This window comes from Neoarius graeffei, chromosome 15, assembly GCF_027579695.1.
Source record: "Neoarius graeffei isolate fNeoGra1 chromosome 15, fNeoGra1.pri, whole genome shotgun sequence".
NCBI lineage: Eukaryota > Metazoa > Chordata > Actinopteri > Siluriformes > Ariidae > Neoarius > Neoarius graeffei.
In genome coordinates, this window is record NC_083583.1 from 10,451,919 (window position 1) to 10,474,366 (window position 22,448).

At 41.6% G+C, this 22,448-nt stretch overlaps 1 protein-coding gene across 1 annotated transcript in view; it reads left to right on the top strand.

Annotated features, from left to right (window-relative positions):
* galnt18b (UDP-N-acetyl-alpha-D-galactosamine:polypeptide N-acetylgalactosaminyltransferase 18b) overlaps positions 1-22,448 on the top strand; it is a 317,312-nt gene that overhangs the window by 142,001 nt on the left and 152,863 nt on the right. The window contains exon 2 of the mRNA XM_060940841.1: positions 17,588-17,783. Coding sequence (XP_060796824.1) covers positions 17,588-17,783 — 196 coding nt within the window. The remainder of the gene's footprint in view (positions 1-17,587; positions 17,784-22,448) is intronic.

Consider the following 22,448-nt stretch of genomic DNA (forward strand, 5'->3'; position numbering starts at 1 on the left):
CTGCCATCTCAAAATGCTAATTAATCCGTGAAAACAGTTTTACAACCATCCAAATGTCTTATATTCGCATGTAGACTCATCTGTGTTGGTAAACAACATTATAGAGACTAAACTTTTGTTCCAACACATAAGGACTTGGACTTACCCAAATTTTCAACTGGCTTACTCCGGTCCTTGTCAAGGAATGACCCTCTGCTTCCGGGATGTGACTTTACGTGATTGGAGCAGAGGCTCAAAGGTCGTCGACCCAGCTCGACAACATCAGAGGTATCACAACACATCCATCTAGAATCACCGGGATATACACTACCGTTCAAAAGTTTGGGGTCACCCAGACAATTTTGTGTTTTCCATGAAAAGTCACACTTTTATTTACCACCATAAGTTGCAAAATGAATAGAAAATCTAGTCAAGACATTTTTCTGGCCATTTTGAGCATTTAATCGACCCCACAAATGTGATGCTCCAGAAACTCAATCTGCTCAAAGGAAGGTCAGTTTTATAGCTTCTCTAAAGAGCGAAACTGTTTTCAGCTGTGCTAACATGATTGTACAAGGGTTTTCTAATCATCCATTAGCCTTCTGAGGCAATGAGCAAACACATTGTACCATTAGAACACTGGAGTGAGAGTTGCTGGAAATGGGCCTCTATACACCTATGGAGATATTGCACCAAAAACCAGACATTTGCAGCTAGAATAGTCATTTACCACATTAGCAATGTATTGAGGTATTTCACCTGACGTCACAGGGTCACGTGACGCCCCGGTGTCCGCCATTTTGAACGTCAAGCTAGCTAATGTCAACAACAGTAGCTGGTATGTTACTGTAGCAATGTTTACGTTCAGTCATTTGGATGACTGTTAAAACCTTTCAGTCTCAAGTTTTTCCTTTACTGGATTTACTAGTTTACTGAGCTTGCCCGAGCGCGCTAGCTCAGTAAACTAGTAAATCCAGTAAAGGAAAAACTTGAGACTGAAAGGTTTTAACAGTCATCCAAATGACTGAACGTAAACATTGCTACAGTAACATACACCAGCTATGATGTTGTTGACATTAGCTAGTGCTAACAGCTAGCTGCTAGTGCACTGCTACAACACAGACACCGACCCTAATAATACAGTTCTTGGTCATTGCCTGGTAACAGCAAATTTATAACGGGCCATGTCTCAACAGACTAAGATGTTATTTCAATGACATTTAATAACATTTTGTTTATCCTGAGGACCGAAAGTAAATGAAAATGTGAACAAACCTTAGCTGTAATAAGATGACGACCCGCTGATGTAGGCATGTTACCCAGCCTGGTTTTTAACGACATAGGTATACAGATCATGTGGGCTGAAGTCAGGTAAAGACGAGGGCTTCCTGTACTTCCGTACGTCAGTGAACAATCCTGGTGGAAGCAGGTAAACGTCGTTCTCTAAGCCTGCTAACCTCAGTTTTTGCAAATACCTCTCCCTCTACTCGCCCTGTAAATGCCCTACGTCGCTGGATAGTGAAGGTGTTTTCTGCATCTCGCTCCTTTTTCTTTTATGTTTTTCGTTTGTCGCCTTCCTCGCATTCAAATTGATTCGAGCCGTGACGTCCAAAATGGCAGCATCACATGACTTGGTCACGTGGGTGAAAAACCTCAATAGAGTGGATTTCTGATTAGTTTAAAGTGATCTTCATTGAAAAGAACAGTGCTTTTCTTTCAAAAATAAGGACATTTCAAAGCGACCCCAAACTTTTGAACGGTAGTGTACAGTCAAGCTCGACACCATAGAAATACTAGACAGTGAACTGGATTTCTTCGCTAGAGGAGTAAAAGAAGCCATCTACATCAGGGCCCTTCGACCTATTCTAAACAAAGACAGGGGGAGGTTCCGGTTATCGATGATCTTTGACCCTCTGCTCCAATCACGAAAAGAGGTGCCGGAAGCAGACGGTCATTCCTTGACAAGAACTGGAGTAAGCCAGTTGAAAATTCAGGTAAGTCCGAGTCCTTATGTGTTGGAACAAAAGTTTAGTCTCGATAAAACTATCCAAATTATGTATCATGGTGTGTCGCACACTGTGAAGTTTGAATTTAGCTACATGTCAATGCCATGTTTGTTTGTTTGTTTGTTTTTTTCCCTGGTTGTAAAACCTCCTTGTCCACTGGACAATTATGAATAAAAAATAAATAGCGTGAACACAAAATCTGCTTGTCAATGCTGCTGATTTGTCCACGTCTGCCTTCACTAATTTTTCAGTCACCGGTTTGATCTCGAGAGCTCCAGCCAGAACACTTTTCTGTACTGATATTGAAAATAAGCCGCTCATAGCATGCGGACTGTAACCATAAAAGCTCAGTGCCAGTCCGAGTATGGGCCTGGCCTGGCTGGCAATAACTCTCTGGAGGTTGTTTGTTTTTGCTGCAGCTTTGGAGACAGAAACTCACAAGAATTTGAGCTGCTTGTGAGACTTCACTGCCCAGTCCCACAGCCAGAGTTTCTAAAAAGATTATTTGTTCTTGACCAGTGCTTCATTGCCAGATACAACACAGCAGAATTCAGGTTTTCAGAAATGCCTGGATCTCAAAGCCGTATCCTTTGCACACTTTTTTTTAAAATCAGGGTACTTGCATCGTTAACCTTTTGACTTGGTGCACCGATGCAAATCAGTGAATCTTACCATCCATAATTGTGATGCACATCGTGTATCATGGTACTGTCTCCAAGTATCCTGCTATGATCTTCTCTTTTTTTTATCACAAGACCTGGGTGGTGTAGTGGTTAGCACTGTCGCCTCACAGCAAGAAGGTTCTGGGTTTGAGCCCAGTAGACAACAGGGGCCTTTCTGTGCAGAGTTTGCATGTTCTTCCTGTGTCTGCATGGGTTTCCTCCAGGTGCTCCGGTTTCTCTCACCGTCCAAAGACATGCATTTACCGTAGGTTAACTGGCTAGTCTAAATTGCCCGTGGGTGTGTGTGTGTGTGTGTGTGTGTGTGTGTGTGTGTGTGTGTGTGTGCGCAGAAAGGAACTGGCTGCCCTACTGCTGCAATTCTGGCCAAGTCAACCAAGCCTGGATTGTGTTCAGCAATGATGATGATCTCATAACCCTATCCAGGGTTCTGGGTTCAGTCCTGAGCTCGGGTTGCTGTCTGTTAACCCTTTCTGACCAACAGGGAATGGGTTTTTGAACTAGTTCCGTTCAGGATTCTTTGAACCTCAGTTACCCCTTTTCCACCAAATCAGTTCCAGGGCTGGTTCGGGGCTGGTGCTGGTTCACAACTCGTTCAACTTGCAAGCCAGCTGAGAACCAGTTTGCTTTTCCATAGCTCGCGGTGCTAAGGGAAGACACATCATTACGTCGCTGTATACGTCAGTTACGTCGCTACGTTTGCATAAACCTTGGCGCGAATATCGAAGCAAAAACAACACGGAAGAAGCAGCAGCAGCAACAACAATAATAATAATAATAATGGATGACTTCGCGTTTGTACAGCTGCTGCTTCTCGTCGCTTAAAAATGGCGATCTTTCGCGGTCTTGTTATTGTTGTTGGTCTTAACAACTCCGCCCCCCCGCTGACATAAGCGGTTCTTTCCTCTGGCCCAGCAGAGAGTTGGTGCTAGCCTGGAACCGGTTTTTCTGGCCCCAGAGCCAGTTCTTTGTCAGTGGAAACAGAAAACCCGGTTCCAAACTAAGCACTGGCCCCGAACCAGCCCTGGAACTGCTTTGGTGGAAAAGGGGCAAGTGAAAAGCGAGCCAGCCCACGTTTTCACCAGTTTTGAGCGGAACCGTTGTAATCAAGCATGCGTCATGAATGGAGGGTGTTGCACAATTCACAGCGGGGATAAACCATAGCAGCAAGATGGCGGTGCGCATTGACTGATTGATTACCTCCAAGCTTTTGTTCTGTTGTTTGTAGATATGTTTTCTGTCCATTTTTTTTCCCCTGGAGATGTCCTTAACCTTTTCCGTTGCGTTCTCCATTACCGCGCTCCACTTCCTCTCCAAACTAAAGACACGCCCACTGGAACTGTGCATTCTTTAATTAGACTAATCCACTATTCATGGTCATCATGACGTCATCACACTGGAAAAACAGCTATGTTTTGGTTCCAGCCAGGAACCAACTTTTCAGCTTCCGAACCAATTTATTTTTGCGATGAACGGTTCAGAATTTGGTGCGTGAACAAGAGCAGAACACGGTCCCCGTTTCCTGTTGGTCAAAAAGGGGTATGTTTGGACTTTTCTGTGGAGTACAGTGTTCTCCATGTGTCTCCACCATTCTGTTTTTCTCTCACTGTTCAAATATATTCAAGCAAACTGGCTGTGCTTAATTACCCCGAGGTATACAAGAGTTTGTGAACGAGTTTCCCCAGCTTGTGAACGGTACTCCCGGGATCAGCTGTGGAGATGAAGAGGATAAAGTGCTTACTGAAGATGAGTAACGATGAATGATATCCCTTGATTGATGTTGCCTGCATGCGATTTTGATTGATGTTGTGGATTATGACCGTGAATAGTGGATTAATCTAATTAAAGAGCACACAGTTCCAGTTCTTCTTCTTCTTCACGTTCCTTCCTCTGGTCGAGAGTGGGGTGTGATGAAACGCCATTCTTTCTGGTTTTGTGCTTTTCGTACTACCTCTGTGTAAGTCATGCCAGTCCATTCCCTGATGTTCGTAATTTTATATGGAGCCAAAACATGGACAATAAATAACCAAGTGCAAAAAAGACATGAGGCTTTTGAGATGTGGGCTTCCAGACGTACGAATAAGATTTCTTGGACCGAAAAAGTAACAAATGAGGATGTGCTGAAGAGGGTAGGTGCTAAGCGAATGCTTCTGAAAGTAATTAAAGAGAGAAAACTCAAACAGTTCCAGTTACAGGAGTATAAAATCAGGAAAACTGGCCCCCTAAGTCCTGCATGTGGAACAAAATGTACAGGTCAAGCTATAAGGGTAAAAAAAAAAAAAAGAGAGATAAGAGGTAAGTGAGAGACAAAGCAACGTTCCTCTCGTCATCCCGTTTATCGTTTTGCTTTTACACTTTTTGCTTTGCTCACACTATTAATATGATCGTGTAGGAGGTGATTTAGCACCACACGGGGAGATTTGGATCGTTCTTGGCCAATCGGTTCTGCTGCCCGTCGAAAAACTGGCGCGGATTCGGAAACTCCCACACGGCCAGCCTACACCATCCTGAACACCCCCGCCACACACACCTATCCCACATCCCACTGTGGAGCTGCTAGTGTTCTCTGAATAAGTATCAGCACAGTGCTAACAGTAAGACACACACACACACACACACACACACAGAGTTTGGAATTTTCTCTGCATGTCGCCAGGCCCCACAGAGGATTATATGGATATGGACTAAATATTGAGCAGTTTACAAGCGGCCGTTCCCAGAAGGGGAGAAGAAAGAACAAAAATCTCGTAATGGGCTTCACTGTTTGCACATGGGGAACATTATAAAGGGCAAAAGTGACATTTTAAATTGAACAACATTATTTTCCACTGTTGAAGATATCAGTGTTATGGACTGTGGTGTTATATAAAGCTTGACATGTTCATATAGTCATGTCCCGTTTAGCGCTTAGTATTTTTCCGGGCATTATTTTTGTTTTCAGCGGTGCTGGAGCGAGAATGAAAGTGTGTGTGTGTGTGTGGTGAATTAGAGACCATGGTAGTTCACACAGAATGCATTTCTAAAATGTGTTAAAACCAGCGTTTTACACACTCTACACGCTCAGAAAGAAAAAGGTACCATGAAGAGTACATCTGTTTCCTTTTATTATGTTTCCTTTCCTAGAGAGGTGTGTGTGTGTGTGTAGTGGAGTTCTAAAGCTTTAAGAACTGTGAGGAATATGTTTATCACTTTATCCAGGTGAATGATGCATATGAAAGGTACAGTAGATATACACGATGGACGCTATGACAAAAATGCTATACCGCAATTCTCTCGAAACATCCCAGAAAAGGCTCTTGCAGTGGAAATGTGAGTAAAGTACCTGAAAAGGTTCCTGTGGTGGAAACGCGACCATCTTCCCTGAAAAGGTTCACAGCTAAAGTTATTGAAATGTTTTTGGAGTGCAAACGCAACTAACGTTCTTGTAGCTCTCGGAGTGGAAAAGGTTCCTGCCCCGGAAACGTGACTGAAGTACAGTACTTGAAAAGGTTCCTGTGGTAAATAACATGACAGAAGTTCCTGAAAAGGTTCTTGTAATGGAAAAATGACTAAAGTTCCTGACAAGGTTCTTGTGATGGAAGAGTAACGTTCCCAAAAAGATCCACAACTAAAGTTTCTGAAAAGATTTGTGTGGTAAAAACATGACTGAATTTCCCAGAAAGGTTCCTGGTGTAAAAACATATCTGAAGTTCCTAGGAAAAAAAAAAACAGCAACCCATGGTTAATGTTCCTGAAAAGGTCCACAACTAAAGTTCCCAAGGTTCCTGTGGTAAAAACATGACTAAGGTTCCTGACAAGTTTCTTGTAGTGGAAATATGACTAAAGTTCCTGAAAAGTTCTTATGATGGAAACAAGGCTGAGATGTAAAACCCTGTCCCCCCCCCCCCCCCCCCAAAAAAAAAAAAAAACCTCCTGTGGTAAAAACATGACTAAAGTTCCTGAAAAAGGTTCTGATAGATAGATAGATAGATAGATAGATAGAAATCTTTATTATCATTGTAGCATATACAATGAAATTAAAGTGCAGACCTTAATCAGTGCAACATAAAAGGGGAAAAATTATATATATATATATATATATATATATATATATATATATATATATATATATATATATAAAAAAATACGACAAGACTAAAGTACCCCCCCCCCCCCCCCCAAAAAAAAAAAAAAATCCTGTGGTAAAAATATGACCAAAGTTCCTGAAAAGGTTCTTATGATGAAGACAAGTAACCCCCCCCCCCAAAAAAAATAAATAAAATAAATAAATAAATCAAATCCTGTGGTAAAAACATGACTAAATTTCCTGAAAAGTTTCATGTGGTAAAAAAAAATAAAATAAAATAAAATGGGAAAAAAACATGACTAAAGTTCCTGAAAAGGTTCTTATAGATAGATAGAAATCTTTGTCATTGTAGCAAATACAATGAAATTAAAGTGCAGACCTTAATCAGTGCAACATAAAAGGGGAAAAATAATAAAATGTATATAAAATATAAAATAATATATGCAAAAATATGATGACAAGACGGTGGTGTAGTGGTTAGCGCTGTCGCCTCACAGCAAGAAGGTCCTGGGTTCGAGCCCCGTGGCCGGCGAGGGCCTTTCTGTGTGGAGTTTGCATGTTCTCCCCGTGTCCACGTGGGTTTCCTCCGGGTGCTCCGGTTTCCCCCACAGTCCAAAGACATGCAGGTTAGGTTAACTGGTGACTCTAAATTGAGCGTAGGTGTGAATGTGAGTGTGAATGGTTGTCTGTGTCTATGTGTCAGCCCTGTGATGACCTGGCGACTTGTCCAGGGTGTACCCCGCCTTTCGCCCGTAGTCAGCTGGGATAGGCTCCAGCTTGCCTGCGACCCTGTAGAGCAGGATAAAGCGGCTACAGATAACGAGATGAGATAATGACAAGACTAAAGTACCCTCCCCCCCCCAAAAAAAAAAAAAAAAAAATCCTGTGGTAAAAACATGACTAAAGTTCCTGAAAAGGTTCTTATAGATACAGTAGAAATCTTTATTGTCATTGTAGCATATACAATGAAATTAAAGTGCAGACCTTAATCAGTGCAACATAAAAGGGGAAAAATAATAAAATATATATGACATATATAAAATATATACAAAAATATGATGACAAGACTAAAGTACCCCCCCCCAAAAAAAAAAAATCCTGTGGTAAAAACATGACCAAAGTTCCTGAAAAGGTTCTTTTGATGAAGACAAGTACCCCCCCCAAAAATAAATAAATAAATAAATAAAATCCTGTGGTAAAAACATGACTAAATTTCCTGAGAAGTTTCATGTGGTAAATAAAATAAAATAGGAAAAAAACCATGACTAAAGTTCCTGAAAAGTTCTTATGATGGAAACAAGACTGAGATGTAAAACCCCGTTCCCCCCCCCCAAAAAAAAATCCTGTGGTAAAAACATGACTAAAGTTCTTGCCAAGGTTCCTCTTGTTGAAATATAATTAAGGTTCCTAAAAAGGTTCCTGTATTCGTATACCTCAGTATTGTGTTCTATAAAGCATCGGCATGTTAATATCAACTAATTTACAAAAAATAAATGAACAGTGAAAACTGAAAATCAGTCAAAATTACATGATAACGTTTTACAATTTTACAGGTGCGTATTGTATCATTAAATCATCTGCCTTCAGTCAGTTTGTAATGAAATTTAATTTTAAAAATAAAATAAATATCAAAATATTGATAAGATCTCAGAAAAGTGTTTTGTGATATTATTTTATATCATTTTATCATCGGATCGGATCGGATCACTCTGCTCCAGTGCTCACATCAGCGTCCTCGGCATCTACTGTGTTTGTCTTGACTACATAAGGTCTGTGTTTGCTAGTGCCACGGTGTGTGTGGGGGGGGGGGGGGGGGGATCTGAGCCTTAACAATTACAATTAATAGTATATCGTTAGCAAATGCTTCTATATTGTGAGTTAAAAGAGCTGTCTTTATTTTTTTTTGTCCACACTGCCTCAGCCTTCTGGTTTCCCGGTGTCATCTCTGGCTATCGCACCACCTCCATCCCTTGACAGGGGAGAGTTCTGTTGTCATGGCAACGTTTGTAGAGAAATGTGAAGGGTCGTATGTGGTGTCCTGGGAGTGGAGGGTGCGAGTTCACTGATCTCTCTGTTAATGGGCTTCATCAGGTTTATAGCTGTTCTTAAACCCGCATGTCGACACGGCAGGATGACACTCTGCTGCAGGTGTGACCTTTTCAGCTTTAATGGGGACACACACACACACACACACACACACACACACACTGAAAGTAAGGCTTGGCAGTAGGAATTTGACTGTCAGTGTTTTTGCCACCATTCGTTATATTACATCATGACCTTTTAGTAATATATCAGTAAAGAATAAAGTGCACTGCGTCATGCTGCTATAGGAAACTCATCAATGATGAGATGGTGCGATGAAGCGGAGTTACTCTTACCATCCCAAAGTTAATTATTTTCCTCCAACAGCACATCCTGAAATGTTTCATTCCCCTTACTACAGCGATTTGTCAACAATTACAAAATACATCATTAACTCATTCCTTACGGAATACTTCAATTTTTTTCAGTCACGTTTTGACGGAATACTTTTTGTGAAAATCAGGAATTTAAAGGAAAAGGCAGCTTTTGTACAAAATCACCACAAATAGATAGATAAATATATAAAGTAATCGATCATGGAATTTATAGAGAAAGAACAGACCGCATAACAGTATCTTTTAACTTTTAATAATATGGGCTTGCGCTGAGCTCAGCGAAGATGCGTTCCGCCATATTGATCTACTGCGTGACGTCATGCGGCCCACCACTGAAAAGAACTCTTCAGTGCTTCATGGTAATAAGGTAAAAAACCAGTACAATCGCTTCTTCAAAGTTTCACCAAATGGTTTTATTTATGCAACTTAAAACTCATAATACTGTATAACTTTGGCCGAGTAAAAACACGGAGCAAAAACATGGCTGAATCCTGAATGACTCCTATTTGGATTTGTCCTACCAAGCCTACTGCGCATGCGTGAAGCGGCCCGGCTCGGTTTTCCCTTTCGGGCGCTCTCGTTTTCTGTTAGAATTTGGTAAAGAAAAAAAAAATATATTATTTACCAGCTTACCGGGTCCATGAACATAAATCTGACAGCTGACAAGGTCGGGATATAAACGAATCGAATACAAGCCACCCGCTGGGACTCCTAATCACAGTGATCTGCTTGTAAACACTGTTTTCATGGGCCCAGTGACGTCACAGATCAGAGGGAGGCGCATTAACGAAAGATTCTGATTGGTTTATAGTTGCCCACAATCTCAAAATGGCTGCCTCCTCCAACTTCGACTCCTCTGTGTCAATTCATGATTTCAAAGTTAAAAATATTTTTTCATGTTCGATATATAATGGAAATAATTAACGGAATTGATTACGTATATGTTTTTCTCCTATTACACACCTGGTTTTGTACAAAAGTTGCCTTTTCCTTTAATAGGTACATTCAGTTAAATGTCTCTATCTCCATAACAAATTATTTTAGAGGTAGAAAAGTATACATTTACCGAGTCCTTGAAGCCTATCCTTTCTAAATATGGAATTATTTTTGTATAATTCTGAAGTAGGTAGGTTTCACAAGCACCAGTCATAATATTATAATACTGTAATAATATTATAGCAGTCTATCCCTGCTATAATAAACCTTCCCTATGCGTGACTTCTGGGGTTTCACGCTAATTATAATATCCAAATGTGGTCTATGTGCAGTCCTCTACGGCTCTGATTGGTCAAATTCACGTGTACTGCTTTATTATGGGAGTTTCCGAGGGAATTCCGTATGACATCACCAAAGCCGATAGTACCGGCTTTCCGTAGGGAATGGGGAAAATTCGCCGAGCCGCTGTCAGCGGCTTGCCGTAGGGAATGAGTTAATGATTCAATTACGCCATGTTTTTTTCTTTTTATCCAGCTATATCTACATTTAATGTTGTGGAACATCATTTCCTCGCCATCCTTCATTTTTCTCACTCTGTTGAAGTTGAAGAAAAACCACAGCTTGTCACGTGCATTAATAATTTGACACTGGAGATTCCTTCCATACATGTTCAGCACTTTACACCTCACGCAGTTTCCACTTTTCAGCTCTGATCCTAATCTACACTGAGCTTCACGAACATTCTGACCAAGAATTCCACAGCTCCTAGACAAATTCCTGAAATTCCTGCTTTGCATTTTCACCACACTGCAGAAAATAACGAGTGACACATCTGGGCAACTGACACTGTCGAATATTTCAGCGTGCAGAAATCATGGCTCCAGCAGCAAATCTTGGCGAGGCACAGGGAAGTTGTTTATTGCTTTTATTGTTGGTGTTGTTGTGTGAATATGGGGTTAGCGTTAGCATTTCAATTTTAAATCGTCTGCATGCAGACAAAACGCAATTTCACGCTTCAGACCTTTTTTCTGTGAGTCGCTAGAAGTGAGCACAGAGCACACTCCTTCAGAAGCACAGAGAAGGGAAGGTTTGGGCTGTTAGTCGTGCTGCACTACCTGAGATATAAAACAAACGTTAATAGTCTTTTGCTAGATCGTTATAGATTATAGATTTTTTAAACATGATGGAACGTTAGCATAGAGAAGCTAGACACTTGGATCAGCAGAAATAAAATCTGTTGTTTTTTCCCCCTCTGGTGGAATTGTGACTACAGTTTCTAGAATCACAGACTGAATCTCACTGAATCACAGACTGAATCGAATGGAGTCAAAGGCTGAATCACCGACTGAATCTCACTGAATTGAAGCCTGAATCATAGACTGAATCACAGATTGAATCCCAATCAAAGTCTGAATCACAGACTGAATCTCACTGAATCACAAACTGAATCGAATGGAATCAAAGGCTGAATCACCGACTGAATCTCACTGAATTGAAGCCTGAATCACAACTGAATCATAGACTGAATCACAGATTGAATCCCAATCAAAGTCTGAATCACAGACTGAATCTCACTGAATCATAAGGGGTGTTCACACGGCACATATTTGCATCGATGCTGCACCGATGTATTTTGTTGTGATATATCTTACACCGGTGTAAATTTTGTGGAGCGTTCACACGTTACAAACCTGCTTACTAGAGAGAAGCATGTTCGGACCGGTGCAGCCCCACTTGCGTTCACACGGCAGTTTTTGCGAGCGTGCTATATGATAGTAATAATGCGGAAATGAAATATGCGCATGCGTGAAAATGTACTTCCTTTTCCCGGTTGTCATGGCATCATTAAGCGCCGGGAAAACAACGTGGATAAAGACACCAATGTTGCCAGATACTGCTGATGTTTTCCAGCCCAAAATATGTTCAAATCCGCCAAAATGCACTTAGAACCGCCCAATCTGGCAACACTGGAAGACACGCAGTTCTGTTGTTGTTGATATTCGCCATTTTGGAAGCGCAAATTACAGTATGCAATGCCCGTATGTAATCAACTCTCCTCATGCGTAGCGAGTCTACCCCTGTAGCGTTCAGACGTCCCATTTTATATCGGTGCTGCCCCGCAAACTAGCATTTACTCCGGAGTAAATTTCTTAAACCACCTCCCGAGCAGGGTTAGATTTGCACCGGTTTAAGCAGCTTTCAGGGGCTACACCGGTATAACTTTGTACCGTGTGAACGCTCTACCGGGGCAGCCCCGGTGCTACACCGGAGTAAAAGTTGCCGTGTGAACAGCCCTATAGAGTGAATCACAGATTGAATCCCAATCAAAGTCTGAATGAGAGACTGAATCTCAGTGAATCACCAACTGAATCAATGACTGAATCTCACTGAATTGAAGCCTGAATTACAGACTGGATCTCACTGAATCACAGATTGAATCTCACTGAATCTCCACTGAATTGCAGCATGAGTCACAAACTTAATCACAGACTGAAGCTCATGGAATCAAAGCCTGAATCTCATTGAATCACAGACTGAATTTCACAGAATTGAAGCCTGAATCAGAGACTGAATTACAACATGAATCACAAACTGAATCTCACTGAATCACAGCCTGAATTTCATTGAATTACAGCCTGGATCACAGACTGAATCTCACTGAATCACAGACTGAATCGCATGGAATTGAAGTCTGAATCATAGGCTGAATCTCACTGAATCTCCACTGACTTGCAGCATGAATCACAAACTGAATCTCACTGAATCACAGACCGAATCTCACTGAATCACAGCCTGAATCTCACTGAATCACAGACTGACTCACATGGAATTGAAGTCTGAATCATAGGCTGAATCTCACTGAATCTCCACTGACTCACAGCCTGAATCACAGACCAAATCTCACTGAATCACAGACCAAATCTCACTGAATCACAGCCTGAATCCCACTGAATCACAGCCTGAATCCCACTGAATCACAGACTGAATCACAGACCGAATCTCACTTAATCACAGACCAAATCTCACTGAATCACAGCCTGAATCTCTCTGAATCACAGACCGAATCTCACTGAATCACAGACTGAATCTCACTGAATCACAGACTGAATCTCTCTGAATCACAGACTGAATCTCACTGAATCACAACCTGAATCACAGACTGAATCTCACTGAATTGCAGCCTGAATCACAGACCGAATCTCGCTGAATAACAGACCAAATCTCACTGAATCGCAGCCTAAATCACAGACTGAATCTCACTGAATTGCAGCCTGAATCACAGACCGAATCTCACTGAATAACAGACCGAATCTCACTGAATAACAGACCGAATCTCACTGAATAACAGCCTGAATCTCTCTGAATCACAGCCTGAATCTCTCTGAATCACAGCCTGAATCTCTCTGAATCACAGCCTGAATCTCTCTGAATCACAGACCGAATCTCTCTGAATCACAGACCGAATCTCACTGAATCACAGACCGAATCTCACTGAATCACAGACCGGATCTCTCTGAATCACAGACCGGATCTCTCTGAATCACAGACTGGATCTCTCTGAATCACAGACCGGATCTCACTGAATCACAGACCGAATCTCTCTGAATCACAGACCGAATCTCTCTGAATCACAGACCGAATCTCTCTGAATCACAGACCGAATCTCTCTGAATCACAGCCTGAATCTCTCTGAATCACAGCCTGAATCTCAATGAATCACAGACCAAATCTCACTGAATCTTTATTTATTAAAGCTTGCCATGTTATACTTTTTATCCGTTTATACATCCGTAAACGAGTTCCTGTTTTCCGTTATAGTAGAGCAGCTATAAAGAATCCTTCTTTCCCCAGCCTCTGTTTTTCTCTTAAGTTCAGAAGACAGAAAGAGCACTTGTCGTCTGTCTTCCTGAGAAACCACACAGTGTAAACTCCTCCGTTATAAATTTGACTCTAAAACCAGGCTTTGACTGAAGAGATGATGAACCTTGTTTTTCTTTCCGTTTCCTGTAAGAGCAGTGACTCTACAGAGACCGGCTGTGTGTACACGGCTCCAATTTACTCAGCACCACCCCCTGATATTTACGCCTTTAATTTGCTCTGCTATTTTTGCACTCAAGGCAGAGCTCTCCTTTTTTTTTTTTTTTTTTTGAAGTGTATAACATATTATTAGTATTTTTTAACAGATTCCAGATTTGTTAAACACTATTTACTGTTTTAATGTTTGTAGCATGCATCATTCATTATTAGACAGATTGTATAGCCTGCAGTCCACCACTCAAACTACAGTGGTGCTTGAAAGTTTGTGAACCCTTTAGAATTTTCTATATTTCTGCATAAATGTGACCTAAAACATCATCAGATTTTCACACAAGTCCTAAAAGTAGATGAAGAGAACCCAGTTAAACAAATGAGACAAAAATATTATACTTGGTCATTTATTTATTGAGGAAAATGATCCAATATTACATATCTGTGAGTGGCAAAAGTATGCGAACCTCTAGGATTAGCAGTTAATTTGAAGGTGAAATTAGAGTCAGGTGTTTTCAATCAATGGGATGACAATCAGGTGTGAGTGGGCACCCTGTTTTACTTAAAGAACAGGAATCTATCAAAGTCTGATCTTCACAATGCATGTTTGTGTATCATGTCGTGAACAAAGGAGATTTCTGAGGACCTCAGAAAAAGCGTTGTTGATGCTCATCAGGCTGGAAAAGGTTACAAAACCATCTCTAAAGAGTTTGGACTCCACCAGTCCACAGTCAGACAGATTGTGTACAAATGGAGGAAATTCAAGACTATTGTTACCCTCCCCAGGAGTGGGCAACCAACAAAGATCACTCCAAGAGCAAGGCGAGTAATAGTCTGTGAGGTCACAAAGGACCCCAGGGCAACTTCTAAGCAACTGAAGGCCTCTCTCACATTGGCTAATGTTAATGCTCATGAGTCCACCATCAGGAGAACACTGAACAACAATGGTGTACATGGCAGAGCTTCAAGGAGAAAGCCACTGCTCTCCAAAAAGAACATTGCTGCTCGTCTGCAGTTTGCTAAAGATCATGTGGACAAGCCAGAAAGCTACTGGAAAAATATTTTGTGGATGGATGAGACCAAAATATAACTTTTTGGTTTAAATGAGAAGCATTATGTTTGGAGAAAGGAAAACACTCCATTCCAGCATAAGAACCTTATCCCATCTGTGAAACATGGTGGTGGTAGCATCATGGTTTGGGCCTGTTTTGCTGCATCTGGGCCAGGACGGCTTGCCATCATTGATGGAACAATGAATTCTGAATTATACCAGCGAATTCTAAAGGAAAATGTCAGGATATCTGTCCATGAACTGAATCTCAGGAGAAGGTGGGTCATGCAGCAAGACAACGACCCTAAGCACACAAGTCGTTCTACCAAAGAATGGTTAAAGAAGAATAAAGTTAATGTTTTGGAATGGCCAAGTCAAAGTCCTGACCTTAATCCAATGGAAATGTTGTGGAAGGACCTGAAGCGAGCAGTTCATGTGAGGAAACCCACCAACATCCCAGAGTTGAAGCTGTTCTGTACGGAGGAACGGGCTAAAATTCCTCCAAGCCGGTGTGCAGGACTGATCAACAGTTACCGCAAATGTTTAGTTGCAGTTATTGCTGCACAAGGGGGTCACACCAGATACTGAAAGCAAAGGTTCACATACTTTTGCCACTCACAGATTTTCCTCAATAAATAAATGACCAAGTATAATATTTTTGTCTCATTTGTTTAACTGGGTTCTCTTTATCTACTTTTAGGACCTGTGTGAAAATCTGATGATGTTTTGGGTCATATTTATGCAGAAATCTAGAAAATTCTAAAGGGTTCACAAACTTTCAAGCACCACTGTGTGTGTGTGTGTGTGTGAGAGAGAGAGAATGTACGTGTGTGTGTGTGCAGTGTTGGTCAGGGGTCAGTGTTCACTCAGAGGTGCTGGAACAGAAGTGTCTTTGTTTCAGCCCGAGCTCCTGCCATCTCACCTGCATGCTGAAAACTCGCACTTTCTCCACCACTGACTCTTGTTCAACACACACACACACACACACGCACACGAACACACCACATATACACACGCGCACACGAACACACCACACATATACACACTTCCCATATGGTGTGTAACAAGCGTAATAAATGTGCACCGCTGCACAAGCCCACAGTGACACTGATTTAATTACAGCTCATCCCGGCTTTCTGTTTTTCTCCATCCTACTGTACGCTGGATGTTTGTTACAGCACACTGATCTCCCACAATACCTCTCTCTCTCTCTCTCTCTCTCTCTCTCAGTACATCCGCCTTCAGCCTTGGATTTCTTCAGCAGTGCTTTAGAGGAGTGTAACTAATTAACTACATGACATTTCTACACAACACAACAATGACGGTAATTTAATTACAGCACATTTTATTAATCAGCGTCATTGTCGTGTTTTGGTGCATCGGTGATGTTCGCAAATGGTCAGTCGGTTACCATAACGACTGCAACGATGCCATCTTTCCGATGTCCTGTAGCTATTTTCTTCCCATCTTGGCCTGTTTAAATCCTTCCAGCTCTGTGTTTTTGTTTTTATGGAAATAAAACAGAATGAAGAAAAAGAGTTCATTGTCCATTTTTTTTTTTTTTGGTTTGTTTATTTCAAAATGCATATGAATCTAACAAATGACACATGGGTTGTTAGACGATGTTACACTTTTTTGGTGGGGATAAACACGCCGTTGTTTAAATTTCTCAGCATACTGTCGACAATATAGAGTATATTTTTAATAAATCTTGCATGTCAAGTCATGAAGTCTCAATCCTGATTTTGATTCACGTGTAAGTCAAGCCCATAAAGAGTCGATTCACTGATTCCAGGCGTTGAAATCTAAGCGGCTTTGGAGTCGATTCCGCACCCTGAAAATGATTCTGATTCACCTTTTGTGTTTTATACAGTATTTGTTTATTTCAAAACAGACATGGATTCATAAACCATCATACACGGATCGTTATGTAGTGATAGCCATCGATTAGCGAACCCATTTGAATCATTTGAATCACTGAATCAGTTTGCTTGTAAATAGTCAAAATAATTTTTGATGTTCTTCGCAGACAGAATATACATCATGAATAAATGTCGTGTGTCAAGTCAGAAGTCATCGAGTCGCCATCAGGTCGCTGCTTTCGGGTCACGTCGAAGTCGATCCCAAAATGAATCGATTCAGTGATTCCAAATGATTCACCTTGCACACAAATATATTTAAAAATTTTGCCAAATCAGGCTTGAAGTACAAATGAGACAAATTGTTGCGACAGAGTGTGAGAAAACAGTAAAATGTCAAGAATGATGCTTTATTTATTAGAATGATTACTTTGGGTTTCATTTGGTTTGATCAACAGGAAGCCAACTAATCGATTAATTTAAAAAATAAACAGTAATGATGATCAAAACAGTCCTGACTTGCCGAAGATGTGAATGTGTGACTCTTTCTGACCCTGACAGAAACCCCGCTGAAATCAGACAGTAATCAGGAGGACCGATCGTTCTCCGACTCCTCACTCTTCAGCCACTGGGGTCAGGATCTGAACTCCGAGAGCCGCCGGGTCGCCCTCAAGATGTTCCAGTACTACGGTTACAACGGCTACCTCAGTGACCGCCTGCCCATGGACCGATCCATCCCCGACTACAGACCTGAAGGGTGAGACATGCTAAATCACGAGCTCGTCCTGAAAAAATTCAACACGTATGGTTGCTACAAGCTGCTTAGATCCATTCACCGGCCACTTTATTAGGAACACCCCTACATCCACCTGCTGTTTTATGCAGTTGTCTAATCAGGCAATTGCTTGACAGCAGCACGACGCATCAAATCATGCAGATACGAATCAAGAGCTTCAGTTAATGTTCACTCACATCAAACATCAGAACGGGAAAAATTGTGATCTCGGTGAAAGTGTGACTTACTTTCTTTCACTGTGGCACGGGTGTTGGTTCGAGCCAGATGAAATACAACCCCGATTCCAAAAAAGTTGGGACAAAGTACAAATTGTAAATAAAAATGGAATGCAATGATGTGGAAGTTTCAGAATTCCATATTTTATTCAGAATAGAACATAGATGACATATCAAATGTTTAAACTGAGAAAATGTATCATTTAAAGAGAAAAATGAGGTGATTTTAAATTTCATGACAACAACACATCTCAAAAAAGTTGGGACAAGGCCATGTTTCCCACTGTGAGACATCCTCTTTTCTCTTTACAACATTCTGTAAACGTCTGGGGACTGAGGAGACAAGTTGCTCAAGTTTAGGGATAGGAATGTTAACCCATTCTTGTCTAATGTAGGATTCTAGTTGCTCAACTGTCTTAGGTCTTTTTTGTCGTATCTTCTGTTTTATGATGTGCCAAATGTTTTCTATGGGTGAAAGATCTGGACTGCAGGCTGGCCAGTTCAGTACCCGGACCCTTCTTCTACGCAGCCATGATGCTGTAATTGATGCAGTATGTGGTTTGGCATTGTCATGTTGGAAAATGCAAGGTCTTCCCTGAAAGAGACGTCGTCTGGATGGGAGCATATGTTGCTCTAGAACCTGGATATACCTTTCAGCATTGATGGTGTCTTTCCAGATGTGTAAGCTGCCCATGCCACACGCACTAATGCAACCCCATACCATCAGAGATGCAGGCTTCTGAACTGAGCGCCGATAACAACTTGGGTCGTCCTTCTCCTCTTTAGTCCGAATGACACGGCGTCCCTGATTTCCATAAAGAACTTCAAATTTTGATTCATCTGACCACAGAACAGTTTTCCACTTTGCCACAGTCCATTTTAAATGAGCCTTGGCCCAGAGAAGACATCTGCGCTTCTGGATCATGTTTAGATACGGCTTCTTCTTTGAACTATAGAGTTTTAGCTGGCAACGGCGGATGGCACGGTGAATTGTGTTCACAGATAATGTTCTCTGGAAATATTCCTGAGCCCATTTTGTGATTTCCAATACGGAAGCATGCCTGTATGTGATGCAGTGCCGTCTAAGGGCCCGAAGATCATGGGCACCCAGTATGGGTTTCCGGCCTTGACCCTTACGCACAGAGATTCTTCCAGATTCTCTGAATCTTTTGATGATATTATGCACTGTAGATGATGATATGTTCAAACTCTTTGCAATTTTACACTGTCGAACTCCTTTCTGATATTGCTCCACTATTTGTCGGTGCAGAATTAGGGGGATTGGTGATCCTCTTCCCATCTTTACTTCTGAGAGCCGCTGCCACTCCAAGATGCTCTTTTTATACCCAGTCATGTTAATGACCTATTGCCAATTGACCTAATGAGTTGCAATTTGGTCCTCCAGCTGTTCCTTTTTTGTACCTTTAACTTTTCCAGCCTCTTATTGCCCCTGTCCCAACTTTTTTGAGATGTGTTGCTGTCATGAAATTTCAAATGAGCCAATATTTGGCATGAAATTTCAAAATGTCTCACTTTTGACATTTGATATGTTGTCTATGTTCTATTGTGAATACAATATCAGTTTTTGAGATTTGTAAATTATTGCATTCCATTTTTATTTACAATTTGTACTTTGTCCCAACTTTTTTGGAATCGGGGTTGTACAGGTTTGAGTATTTCAGAAACTGTTGATCTCCTGGGGTTTTCACACACAACAGTCTCTCGAGTTTGTGCAGAATGGTACGAGAAACAAAAAACAACCATCGATTGAGCGAGCGACAGTTCTGTTCGGTTTTGGCTGTGGGGATTCATTCATTCAGCCAAAAGCGGGTTAGTTAAGCCTAGGTCACAACCAGACGTACGATTTTTTTTGGCCGTGCGATTTTTGGCGTTTCCCAAATCGCTGCGTTTTTTTTGTTCATGGAGAAAGACGCACGTTGGCCGTAAGTTTGTCTTGCAACCTGAAAAAAACGTAAGCGCCCGTAGAGTTTGTTTGACATGACAAAGAACCTCTGCGGCCGGTCCGCGGCTCGAAAATCAGCACGTCACACGCGCGCCCTCCGTGCGTTTCTTACGTTTTTTGCACGTAGACCGGCCGTAGGAGCACGTACGGCCGGTTGTGACCGAGGCATTATAGAGTATTAGTCACGAGTTGAGGTCAGGGTTCGATAGACCTTGTGCACCTACGTCAGAGGTCAAGTTTGTTTATCCGCCGTATTGGGTATCAAGCCGCAGCTCACGTCACACGCGGAAATGTTTGGAGAGTGACAAACATTTTCAGTCAGAATGGCTTGTTGTGTGGCAGTAGGGTGCTCTAACAGAAAAAGCACAAAGGGTTTATCGTTTTACCGGTTCCCCACTGATCAAGAGCGGAGGAAGAAGTGGATTGCTGCCGTTAAACGTGTTGACTGGGAACCAAGCGAACACTCGCTTTATATTTCATGATCCAATTACATGAAATATAATTACTCAAAATTTGATTTAAATAGTTGAAAATTAATATTCGAAACACTAAAGCTGTGCCATACTCAAAAGGAAATAGCTTACAAGTTTCAACAGCAAAAAGTGTTGCTGCTACAGTTAGGTCCATAAATATTTGGACAGAGACGACATTTTTCTAATTTTGGTTCCGTACATTACCACAATGAATTTTGAACAAAACAATTCATATGTGGGGGCGGCACGGTGGTGTAGTGGTTAGCGCTGTCGCCTCACAGCAAGAAGGTCCGGGTTCGAGCCCCGTGGCCGGCGAGGGCCTTTCTGTGCGGAGTTTGCATGTTCTCCCCGTGTCCGCGTGGGTTTCCTCCGGGTGCTCCGGTTTCCCCCACAGTCCAAAGACATGCAGGTTAGGTTAACTGGTGACTCTAAATTGACCGTAGGTGTGAATGTGAGTGTGAATGGTTGTCTGTGTCTATGTGTCAGCCCTGTGATGACCTGGCGACTTGTCCAGGGTGTACCCCGCCTTTCGCCCGTAGTCAGCTGGGATAGGCTCCAGCTCGCCTGTGACCCTGTAGAACAGGATAAAGCGGCTAGAGATAATGAGATGAGATGAGACAATTCAGATGCAGTTGAAGTTCAGACTTTCAGCTTTAATTCAGTGGGTTGAACAGAATGATTGCATAAAAATGTGAGGAACTAAAGCATTTTTTAAACACAATCCCTTCATTTCAGGGGCTCAAAAGTAATTGGACAAATTAAATAATTGTAAATAAAATGTTCATTTCTAATACTTGGTTGAAAACCCTTTGTTGGCGATGACTGCCTGAAGTCTTGAACTAATGGACATCACCAGACGCTGTGTTTCCTCCTTTTTAATGCTCTGCCAGGCCTTTACTGCAGCGGTTTGCAGTTGCTGTTTGTTTGTGGGCCTTTCTGTCTGAAGTTTAGTCTTTAACAAGTGAAATGCTGCTCAACTGGGTTGAGATCAGGTGACTGACTTGGCCATTCAAGAATATTCCACTTCTTTGTTTTAATAAACTCCTGGGTTGCTTTGGCTTTATGTTTTGGGTCATTGTCCATCTGTATTATGAAACGCCGACCAATCAGTTTGGCTGGATTTGAGCACACAGTACGTCTCTGAATACCTCAGAATTCATCCGGCTGCTTCTGTCCTGTGTCACATCATCAATAAACACTAGTGACCCAGTGCCACTGGCAGCCATGCATGCCCAAGCCATCACACTGCCTCCGCTGTGTTTTACAGATGATGTGGTATGCTTTGGATCATGAGCTGTACCACACCTTCGCCATACTTTTTTCTTTCCATCATTCTGGTAGAGGTTGATCTTGGTTTCATCTGTCCAAAGAATGTTCTTCCAGAACCGTGCTGGCTTTTTTAGATGTTTTTTAGCAAAGTCCAATCTAGCCTTTTTATTCTTGAGGCTTATGAGTGGCTTGCACCGTGCAGTGAACCCTCTGTTGGATATTGATACGCCTACCTCCTGGAGAGTGTTGTTCACTTGGTTGGCTGTTGTGAAGGGGTTTCTCTTCACCATGGAAATTATTCTGCGATCATCCACCACTGTTGTCTTCTGTGGGCGTCCAGGTCTTTTTGCATTGATGAGTTCACCAGTGCTTTCTTTCTTTCTTTCTTTCTTTCTTTCTTTCTTTCTTTCTTTCTTTCTTTCTTTCTTTCTTTCTTTCTTTCTTTCTTTCTTTCTTTCTTTCTTTCTTTCTCTCTCTCTTTCTTTCTCTCTTTCTTTCTCAGGATGTACCAAACTGTAGATTGTGCCACTCCTAATATTGTAGCAATTTCTCGGATGTGGATACCCTCAAATGAAAGCTGAAAGTCTGGACTTTATGTCCATGTCCATTATATAACTATAACTTGAATATGTTTCAGTAAACAGGTAAAAAAACAAAATTTGTGTCAGTGTCCAAATATCAAAAGTCAAAGTCCTTCCCACGCCTT